This window comes from Chaetura pelagica, unplaced genomic scaffold (genome assembly GCF_000747805.2).
Source record: "Chaetura pelagica isolate M959 unplaced genomic scaffold, ChaPel_1.0 scaffold135, whole genome shotgun sequence".
Classification (NCBI taxonomy): Eukaryota; Metazoa; Chordata; class Aves; order Apodiformes; family Apodidae; genus Chaetura; species Chaetura pelagica.
The window spans coordinates 144,418-156,248 of record NW_009953649.1 but is presented as its reverse complement, the minus strand read 5'-3'; the positions used below and the strand labels follow the sequence as shown (position 1 = coordinate 156,248).

Sequence of the window (11,831 nt, the reverse complement as noted above, 5' to 3'; positions counted from 1 at the left end):
TGAACTATTGGTTCATTTCCAGTTCAAATTTAACAACAAAACACAGGTCAGTATTCAGAATGAAGTGGAAAACATTTTCAAAAACTTAACCAAAGTCTCTGAGGGTTTAAGTAAAAATGTAATTAGAGTTTGGCTGAATCTAGGCTTGCTTCTTTTTTCAGCCAGATTGTTTCTTTCTCTCAGGCTTTTCCTTGGCTTACATTGCCACCTCACCTTTAATGTGCTGTTCAGCATTCGAATTTTGTGGAGTTTCTCATTAATGGAGGGGTTTTTGCTGCGTTTGATGAATGACTTCCTGAGCTCCTTCTTCGTTGACAGCCGACGATCACCAATGGGAGACAGGCTTGCTTGTTCTAATGATTTGTAGAGTCGCTCCATCTCATCATCATCACATTTTTCCTGATCTGCAAAGAAAAGAACAAGTTGGGTATGAGAACATGATTATAGCACCAGAGATCAGAAATACGAACTTCAGCCATCAGAAAGGCATTTAACCAGGTCAAAAAGTAACAGCTTTAGAGTTAAAACCAAGGGCAATTTTTAAGGTAATTTATAGGGTAATAACAAATGAGAAAGGTATACTAGCAAACTCAAATGTTTTTAAGAATCAGACCATGTTCCAAACATGTATACAAGCATGTATTTTTGCTGACAGAGGGCTGCTATAATGCTCACAGACTTTGAATTCCTGTCAGTAACATTACATTCAATTTTTTTAAAAAGCCTTGATTATCTCCACCTTAATTATTCCAATGGCTCCCAAGCTGCAGCATCATCTTCCATGACAGAGATAAAATGAAAGGAAAAGCTAGAAATCAGCTGAGAATAAAATAGCATAAAATGGGATAAAAACTGAAGCGAAGGCAAAATTTTTCAAAGTAAACCAATTTAAAAATGAACAGTTACAAACTGAAAATATAACATGCATATAGCAAAAGACTATGTAACTCTCTTCTTGTCCCTCAGTCCACACTGCAAGCTTTTCTACTTCAGTGTTTTCCAAAGGAAAATCTTAATGTTATTGGTGTTTTCAGAGTGCTAACGAGTCCCTCAGGATTCACTGACATAACATTCATTCTTATTTCACTGGGAATGGTGCTGGTGGTTCTTCTCAACTATGGTCCTCCATGTGCCACTTGAACAAGCTGGGCATTTTTTCTTTTAATTTCAAGTTAAACATTGACTTTTCTAAATCAGCTTCAGTCAGCAAACATTTTCTGAATGTAAGGAAGAAGTTCTTTTGCTCACTCATGGAGCAACAAAAAGAATTCTCCAACATGTCAGCACACTTAGGAGGCTGCTCCTTATCTTTTCCATGTTTTTAAAAGCACAGCATCCTCCTGTACCCCTGTTCTGTCTAAATATTTAGGTTACAAAAAAAGGTTTATGATATGCTACCAATATTTACCTTCACTGTGTTGCAGGCCTTTTTTTCTCTACTTTGTGATTATAAAAAGCCTACTGTAACTTGACAAGAGCTAAATATAGCTTTCAACATTGGTGCAGTGCTGGGGGAGGAAAAGGAGAACTGTTGTATATTTAACAAGCTGCAGGAAATAGAAAAAAAAATGCAAGTGTAAGGCATAATACACAGCATTAGTATTTCCTGAAAACTGTCGGCTTATGCCAGAAGGCTCGTAATTATACCTAGCTTCCTGCCTACTTTCTTGGGATGAAGCAGCTGTTTGTTCCATTAGCCAGCTCCTGCTCAGGAGTGGCTCAGCTCTGCTGCAGCCATCATCTATCAGGGCCATGCACAGTATCATTTTGAGAGATAAATAACCTTTATCAGATATCCAGTCAGGAATTTATAAGAAAAAAAAAATATTAAAAAAAAATTAAAAAGAAATGGCATTGATCTTGTCCAGCAACTTTAAAAAATAGTCAAGCCATTGAGGGACTTGAAGTCCTCACTCCAGGAATCTTTTGAGGCTAACTCGCTGTGCTCCTCAGTGTCATCAAAAGGGTTACAAAACAGCAATCATAAGAAAACACCCTCACTGACCATTCTTCCTCCGTGCTAAGTACTGTGATGTCTTTCATGCATTTGTGGATGAAGGTAAGGGGAACAGAAGTGCTCAGTGCAGAGAAAAAGAAGGAGCTGATGTCAGAAAAGCCTGGCAAAAAGCTTCTAGACAATGCACACTATCAGCAACGCACACTCAGCTCCTGCGTATTTTCCAGATTGCAACCTTAAACTCCTCTCCATTTTTCATCCTTCCACCACTCCCACCCCCAAAAGGATTGATCAGGGTCAGGTAATTTCAGAGGGAAAGGAATGTGTTATATTCTTCAGATTGGGTGGATAAAGGGAGTGACAGGGAAGCCACTTAAGGGGATTTCAGGAGGTGGTTGGAAAACAGGTGAGTGAAAACTACAGGCTGTGTAGAGCCAGGTATGAGTCATATAGTACTTTTTTTCCCTCCATCTTTGTTTACACTGATGAGCAGTGAACTTCCCCCACAACAGTTAAAAAATAACCATTCATTTAGTACTGTGCTTTTGTACACAAGCGGATAGAGTTGCTATTGACAAAGAGTATGTCTGCCAATAAACCTCTATAAATTAATGCCAGACTGTCTGATACTTGTCTGGACCTCTACCTTCAGTGTCTTGAGTTCTCCTGAGCCAAGCTCAGACATCAAACATTCAAGTGTTACAGGCTTGAAGCTGCCACTGAACACTCTAGACTGATGCTGTAAATCTGAAAGGGGGAGCAGTAATGAAGAAAGGGGAGAGGTGTTATGTCTAGCAATCAATTAACAAGATCAATAAAATTACCTGTGGTAAGAAAACATATTTCTCTGCACTTAAACAACGGTGCATTATGGTATCTCACAAGCCTTTTAATGCTATGAAAGTAAATTAAGAAAGGACTACCTATAGTTTGCTTTCTTTTTTTCCCCACAAAACATCCAGTTCAGGTTGCACTATAGAGATAAAGCAACATGGCTCAAGGTTTAAGCACAGACTGGACTTCTTCTCCAGATTCAAACATTCCCAATGCATTTTCCTAGAACTTGGTATTGTTTAATTCCCTTGCACTTGGAGTCAGAGCACTGACCTGCAGATGAGCAAGTCTTTAACAGAAGAACAGGCATTCACCAATTCTGTATTTTTAGGCTGCAGTGATTTGGATTCCTCCTATGAAACCTAGGCTGTCTAGACAGTATTAATGAATTGATACAAAATATTTCCTTTTCATTACAAAGTAAAAAATTATGCAAAAAACACAAAGTACACAAGTTCAGACTCTGGTGTAAAAATTAACAGATTGTGTCAGCCTCCCAGACATAAATGTACCACCCATACTCTGAGCTTTGTTAACTGCCAAATGTTTATAATCGTAGAACAGCTGAGGTTAGAAGGGACCTTAAAGCTCACCAGGTTCCAACCTCCCTGCTATGAGCAGGGACACCTCACACTAGACCAGGCTGCACAAAGCCTTATCCAACCTGGCCTTAAACACCTAGGCAACCGATTCCAATGCCCTACTCCCCCAATGGTAAAGAATTTCTTCTTAATATTCAACCTAAATCTACATTCTTTCAGTTTAAAACCATTACCCTTTGTCCTATCACTACCCTCTCTGGTGAAAAACCCCTCCCCAGCTTTCCTGTAGGCCACTTTCAGATACTGAAAGGCCACTGATAGATATATTGTGCTGGCAACAATTCTTAATTACATGGACAGGTTGGACCCCACATTACACTGCTCTGGAGTGAGTCTTTTCATCTGGGTCACACAGCTAACATCAGTCACATTCAAAATAACTTCAAGATATAATATTGCAACTTATCTCTTCCACCAGTACTCTTCAAGCTAAGCACTTTCAACCTCAAGCATGCAAGACAGGAAACTGAAATGCTACTACAGCTTTCCTCTATCTCATCCTATTTAAAAATAAAATACATTTATTTTTCTCTCAGGACCCACTGAAGGATTAGTGGCAAGGAACAAACAGCAACAGTGGAAGGATATTACATATTGTGTAATGCACACAGAGGAACGTGCATTGTACACTTTTCCCTTCCCTCTGCAGCATTATCTATAAACAATTCTGTTGAGTTATGCCATTGGAAGGATGTCTTCCTCGGATCCCTCATCATGACCTTCACTCACAGCCTGCTAAAGCATCATAGCACTTCTGAAAAATTTTTGTAGTATTGTTCAGCTCTTTTTAACTTTTTCCCCACTCCACAGTGGGGAAAGTGGAAAAGAACCAGGGCTGAAAAAGAACTTGACAAAAAAAGAAGTTCTGCCCTGAAATATTTTAACATTTAACAAAAAGAGACCTTCTAAAAGTTGGGGTGAGGAAAATAAAGTAAAAATTTAAGCAAGAACTTCTGACAAATTACATTTAAGGAGAAGTAAAATACAATTTTGTGGCTTGATGCCACTTATCTGGAATTTCCTTCTAACTAACAGGAGATATCATAGACAACAGCAAGCTACCAGAGGTTAAACATGCCAGCTCTTCACCTTCTCAGTTTTCAGCTTCCACTGTCCTATCAGCCAATTTGCCACAGGTGGGAGACATTAAGGTACTGAGACTCCCCACCTTGCAGCAGCAATACAGAACCTTGCCTGAAATCTCAATTTTAATGCTCTTTAATCCTACAAATGTGAAACTATCCACAACTTTTTAAAAAGCAGCTGTGAAAAATCAAGCTGATTGTTTCCCAGCAGTAAAGATATAGAAATTGGTAATATTTGGCAAAAAGAGCATTTTGCGTTATAAACCACCTCCAACAGAATATATCTTACTAAATCTAAGCTGAAATGTAAATACTTATTCTCTCACTTACTGACTGAGATCTCACAGCTCTCCATCTGTGTAACAACCTCAGGGGAAAAAAAAAAAAAATCTTCTTCCTCCTGTTTTTGTTACTTTTATGAGGTTCTTGAAGCTGTGCCAAAACATTTGCTTCTAATTCTACCAAAACTTTTTATGCCAATGGGGCATCAAAATGGGGAGAGGAAAAAAAAAAAGATCATAAACTGCTTTTGCCCTTACCTACCTACATACACCACCCCACACACATCCACTCTCCATATCAGTAGTAAACTTTTCAATGGGAATATGATGACACCTTGGGGAAATCACATTTTCCACAGAACTACAGAACAGGAAAGAGAAGAAGTATTTGAATTAGGAGGGCATAGTTTAGACAGACTCACTGGCAAATGCAGACCTAAAGGTAGGAGAGAGTGGGGGAAAATAACAGGAAAATATGTTACCACCAACAGTTGGATGCTCTTGACTATAACAGTGCAGTGGACTCAGCAGTGAGGGATGGCATTTTAAACAAACTGTGAATGAATTGGCAACAACACAATGAGTAGCTTTTTTTTTCAGAGATTTCAGAAAACCATAACACTGTAGTTTTCACTGCGATTTCTAATGCCTTTTTGATGGGAAGCAAAATAATCATTCAAAGGCAGTTGTTTCTCTACACAGTTGTTCTCAACATAGGCATATTTCTTGGCCAGTCTCAGCCATGATCTAGCCATTTTCTCTAACTTTTGCAGAAGGAATAAAGGGGCCGGTGCACACCAGAGGATCTGCTCTGGCTATTACTGGCACAGGCAGACTCCAGAGAGGAAGAGGATGTCAGTTTTGAGAAAAGAAGGAATTGACTGTATCCAGCTCCTATTTAACCAACTCCTTCCCACAAAAGGAACCCAGATGAAATTCAAGTGGATTTGAAAACCTTTCCAGGTTTTTCAAAATATTGGCACACACCAGATCTTCTACGACCTACTGTAAGCTAAGGTAAAATAAATAAAACAGAAGTGCTGCCAAAAGGATTGCCTGCCAAGACACAGTAACTTCACATGATCATAAAACCCTCAGAAAATGCAAGGAAAAAGGATGTTATTGCTATTGTAGAAGATCCCTAAATAAATACAAAAACACATTCCTATTCTCTTATAGTAATCTCTCCATTTCTGTGGCTTGCTTTTGCTATCATACTTTTTTATGATTATTGTAATGGGTCATAGTCAAATACTTTTTGCTCCCGTGGTTTCCAGAAGAATTGTAAAGGATGAAGTTTGGCTGCAGAGTTTGTCTCACCATCCAGGATGGGGCAAGGCCAGCTTCTGAATACAGATCATGTAATCAGATAGTTGTTCATATTCTAAACTGCTTCTTGTTTACCTTCCTCTTTCTTTGTGTCACAAGCAACTTTTAATCCTTTGCCAGTGTGCATGTAGCAAGCTGCAACATGGAAATACAAAATATTTCCATGCAGTACATGGAAGCTTAATGCTGAACTCTGTTAAGAGAAGACTGTTAAACTCTCATTTTTTGGTACCTTTGCTTTACTCTTTGGTATGTAACCTCTCCCCAGTAATCATTGCTGAGAATTAAGACTGAGAATGGTCATAACACCATTAAGATTGGATGGAAAGGTCATAAGAATATCATGTAGTACATCTCCATGCACCAGACATGGTCACTTAGCAGATTTATTTAAATAATTTTCGTTGGAAAAATAATCCGTGGTCATTTAGTTGGATCTGTTGTTTCTTTTACAGAAATTGATCCGTTTATCTCTGAGAAACTCTTATTCCATTTTCTAACTCACCACTGAGGTTTCTTCAGTATTTTTACAATAAACTCTTCCCATAAAACCACAGCTACTCTTATGTCCTAGGCATCAGTTTTTCTCACACTGGCCTCAGTTTCTGATTTTGCCAACACAAATGCTCTTCAGTTCTTGAAAACTTTCACCTCAGCTCTAGGCTGCTATCAGCTACAACCTCATGAGCTTTTACTGAGCCACATATGGACAAAAAAACATGTGACAGGTTTTTTTCTCTCCTCACAAGGAGGAGAAAGAATAGACACACATGAAAGCTCTGTGGGAAGTAGGTTCAAAAATTACATCAATATTCCGGTAACAGCAGGGTCAGCCTACAGCACATGCGCTTTCAGGACCTGTCTCCTTGTGGAGATTGTCCCATTACTCTGAAACATGATGAGCTGTCAGAAATGCACTATGTAGAAGCATTACAAAGCAAATTATATGGACTGTACTAGCATATCATTGAGATACACGTTCTTTTTTCACATGAGATAACAATGGTGTTCTTACTAGTTATTGTAAACCATGAGGTTGTGCAGCTATCTTTTACCCAACAATTCAACTTCGTCTCACAGTATTTGCACACACCCTTAGCAACCAGCTGGAGGGGGAAATTCTGGTGAAAAAAAGCAACAGAATCAAAATTTCATCCTTTTTGATAACTTCTGTTTGGAACTGAGTTTCTATTTTACATTAATCATTTTTTCCACCTCCTTCTCAAACTGGCATAGCTTAACTAATTTCCTTGCAACTTTTTTATTATTTTTTTTTCCAGTGGCCATTTGAGGGGGGGCTGGGGGGGGAGGAGGTACAACAACCTCACACACCAACTCTCTCCATCCCCTTCCCGTACTATGCAGGTTTATCATAGAAAGAAAAATACTCATGTATGGTGTATGTCTTACCTGCTCAGCAACAAGATGCAGACAGTAAATAGTGAAGTTACACAGTTTCCACAGTGGCTGTCTCATTGAAATTACCTATTTCTGGAATTCCAGAGATCACCAGTGTGGTTAGAATGGAAGTGTTCTGCAATCTTGGTCGGCCATCAGCTAAGCAGTGAGCAATGGAATAATTCATTTCCCTGGAATAACTTCTAGAAACTTAAACCACACGGCAAGTGGCAGGATATGCCAAAATGTGCCTTGATTTACATTTTAATCTCATTTTTATAGGTAAGTATTACCGAGTTTATCAAACTGTGCTTTAAATGTTTATGAATGTCATGCTAATTCTATGACCATCCATAAAAGTAGTTCTTATCCTTACGTTATTACAATTACCAAATTCTAGAACTGTGCCACCTTTTTAATTTAGCAGTACATTTTGATAGGAGGATACCTATGCAGACACCCACTTGCTTAAACAAAATCCAGTCATAACGGACTTTCTGATTCAGGACTGAAGATGTTTCCTCTTGGTTACAATGAAGCTCAATGAAACTAATGGGGAATATGTATTGGAAATAAATGCAACGGCTTTTATTTTTAAAGTTGGATTGACCTAACCCCATGTTCACCACTTCCTACATATGCCGTTTTGCTTAGGGTGTCAGTTCTGTGGCAGACTTTCTTAAAATTTTGATAAAATTCTAACTAATGAAAGACAGCTGTATTGAAATAAAGCAAGATAATAAAATGTGTCTATGATCTATACATAGAGCTCTATACAGAGGCTATGATCTAAACATAAGTAAAATTTGAGAAAAGCTGTGAAGGTTCTTACCAATTAGATACTAGGATATATATTTGATGCACAATAAGCAAATTGTTGTGACAAATGATGTGCCACTGGAAAACTCTTCAGTGAATAGCATAAAGGAAGGAAGGGGAAATGAAGCTGAGGAAAACCCCTGAATTCCCACATGCATGGCTCTGCAGACAATAATCTCCTTTCACATTAGCTCACCTTTGGCCAGTGATCTCTGTCCTGATGCATCTGGCACAGCTAGACAATGTGTATCTGGAACTGAAAAAGAGTTTTGGGATCCACCACTGGGTTTGGAAAGCCGGACATCTTGGCTTTCTACTGCTTCTCCACAGTCTACTTCTGGTGGCTCATCAGAGTGAATCTGTACGCAGAAAGTTAAAGGCTGATCACCCTCCTCTGTGGCAGAGCTGTTAACTAGGTCAAGCCAGGACTGCCTCTCGGAATAAGCCACTTTAGACGTCAAGGAAGAAGACGACTCATGGGAGTTGAAAGTGCTTTCAGGAGAGGAGAGAGAACAAGATGCTTCACTTGACACAGTCGAGGTGAAAGAAGACTTCTGCTGATCCTGCTTTCCAGGAAAAAAAAGGGGGAGGAGCCAGGGGAGTGGGGGAGATGGTAAAGAGAAAAAAAATAAAATAAAAATTCCAAATTAATCAGTAGGTTCTACATGCTATAAACACACAGCTGAAGTTGATGTAATCCAAACAAGCTTGAAGTATGGGAGCCAATCTCTTACAGAGCAGTAACTTCAGAAATTAAGCCACAAGGAAGCCAGAGGTAAAACAGTTAAGAACTTGACAATGCCTAGAAATAAAAAATAAGGAAAAATATTGTGTTAAATGTAGCCTTCCATGTTAGGTCCCAAACTCACGTTCATTCTCTACTTTGTCTTCACTTTATTGGTCTAATCAAGACAGCAGACAAGAAACTCTGAATTAGCTATTGAAGATGAAGTTGTCTTGCAACATTCAATAAATCCACCAATGCCATAACCACAGATAGACAGAAATGGGCCCAAACACTGAGGCCCATTCAGCATACATACATACATTCAGCCCTTCTCAGCATACAAAGCCATTTTACTAGAACTAATAATTCATCAAGGCAAGAAGGCTGATGAGTAATATGATGGCAATGGTGGAAAGGTAAAACAGACAGTAGTGGAGCAGAGGGCAAGATTTCTGTTGCTTGTTCACCTCTAAGATTCATCCTTTAGCACATGAATCTGGAAAGGGGCCTAAACTTCACTAGGAATACTTTGCAAATCATTAAGACATCTGAGGGCCCTCCATACTGCACTTTTCACCCTGCCTCCATGAGAGCACATAGAACCAGAAAGGCATCTAACAGTCATTTTTAGGAGCTAATAGTTGAATGGAAAAGGGTATGACAGATGCACAATTCACTGGAAAGAAAGGTTGAGAGAAAGAACAAAGTTATAGATGCCTAGGTCTTTGACTACAGCAGGCATTTATACTGAGTTGTGCAATTATCTGGTCACCAAAAGCAACTCACACAAGAACTAGTACTAGTCTGCTTCTTAGCCACCAAAAAAAACCACTGAAAAGATTAACCAAGAGAGTCAAATACACAAATAATATATACACACAAACACACAAATAAACATACAGATACTCCAGAGATAATTGACATTAATAAAGTAATGGAAGACAAGGGGAGACAAAGCCTTACAGTGAAGCTTTTAGAAATCTTGATGAGATCATCATTATATGAAAGCCAGATCCCTTGTGTCAGTTAACTGCAGGAATTTACTCCTCCTGCAAATCTGCTACTGGTCAGTGCCAGAATCAGAATATCAGACTTGGTGGACCACAATTCTGGCACGTTTATAGTCTCAATACATATGTAGAAAAGCTCTGTATAAGGATTAAAACAGAAGATATCTACTGGAAGTACTGAAAATTACTAAGAAGGTGTTGCTAGGGATACCCGGACAAGCTGCAAACACAATAAAGGGACTAGCCTGGAATACTTATTACTAACCTGGTAAACTAGAAATTAGATATATTCATATGAGCCAAACTAAGAGTGACATTTTTTTTTATTGATATATAACCTTCTGCAATTCAATGTTGCTGTAATGTACATTACTTAATTTTTACCTTAAAAAAGCAAGGTAGATTTGCCTTTCTGTCCTTCTGAATTAGCTGTATCACATAGCTACTAATCAATTCAGAACATTTCTTCACTTTTGTAAATTTTCAAAGACACTCCTTCAAGACTGTCCAAAACACTGTGCAACTAGACTTAATTTATATTCCTATTATGAGAAGTATACCATTGTGTTTCAGTTGCATTCTTGTTTTTAAAAAATAAATCTTCACAAAAGCACCCTAAAGCCTAGGACAAGGATATATTGTCATAAACTTGATGTACAAGTGATAAAAACACCCTTGGGAGCACAGGTGACCTGAAGCATTTCATCTGAGAGCTCTCATCACAAAGATAAATTGTTCAAGCATTTGTACAGCCAAGCAGAACAATCAAACAATAAAAGCTCTTGCTCATGTGGAGTGGATGATCTAATTTTGATTGTTCAGAGGCAGGAAAAGAAGATGTTACATCTCACCTCTATTTTTCTGGCATACCTCCATGCAAAAGAAAGTGCCATTGAAATGAAAACTGCCCCTCACTGAGTGGAACAGATTTTTGTTTTCATTTTCACTGTGCATTACAATAAAAAAATAAAAAATAAAAAAGTGGGTGAGAATAAAAATCAGAACGTTTTATTTCATTCTCTACATATATGTGGTGGCTTGGGTGTTTTTATTTGGCATGTTTACTTTACTTGAGTGGCTCCTTTGGAAGTTTTGCAATCATCCATATAATAATAAATCTTCATTTGGGGACATTTTAAAAAGCAAATGCTTGAGCCAACAGATCATAAGGATTTCTCCAGAGACCAATGAGTCTCTAGGCATTTTTTTGAGAAAAAGTATCACCATGAAACACCCCAGCTGGTCTTTTAAAACTGCTGCAATCTATTGTCTCAACATAGCTACTGTTTTTTTTATCTATAAATCCATTCACATGTGGAGAAATTAATGTACATGGTCAGTTTAAATTTTGTCCTACAGATGTTAAAATGTACTTGTTCTTCATTTGCTTTTTTTTCCACACTACCCAAAAGCATGCATAAACATAGAAAGCTCATGTTCACTACTTTTTTTCCTTTTCAAGTTTCAAAATAGTTTGGGTCAGCAGAGAACAAACCACCAAGTGATGACTTTGTGCTAGAAACGCAGCAAAATGTTTACTGCTCTAATATGTAACAGAGCGTGCACCTGGGTTGCTATTAGTTTCCAGGCCAAGTTTTCAGTCTGGAGTTGACCAAGAAATCTGGAGACCTTTCTGTTGAAGACAGCATTGGTTTGATTTTCAAAAATGTACCTAGCTCCTAATTCCTATTTTGCAAAATCACTTTGACACTCAGGAAGAAGTACAATTTCAAAAAAAGATAAAAATAATAACAAGAAATGAACCCCAGACTATGCCAGTGGCATTCCT

At 38.3% G+C, this 11,831-nt stretch overlaps 1 protein-coding gene across 1 annotated transcript in view; it reads right to left on the bottom strand.

Annotated features, from left to right (window-relative positions):
• LOC104390759 overlaps nucleotides 1–11,831 on the bottom strand; it is a gene marked incomplete at its 5' end in the record, with an annotated part of 124,643 nt that overhangs the window by 3,452 nt on the left and 109,360 nt on the right. Inside the window, 2 exons of the mRNA XM_009999956.1 lie at nucleotides 214–404; nucleotides 8,502–8,868. Of these exons, the coding sequence (XP_009998258.1) occupies nucleotides 214–404; nucleotides 8,502–8,868 (558 nt within the window). The remainder of the gene's footprint in view (nucleotides 1–213; nucleotides 405–8,501; nucleotides 8,869–11,831) is intronic.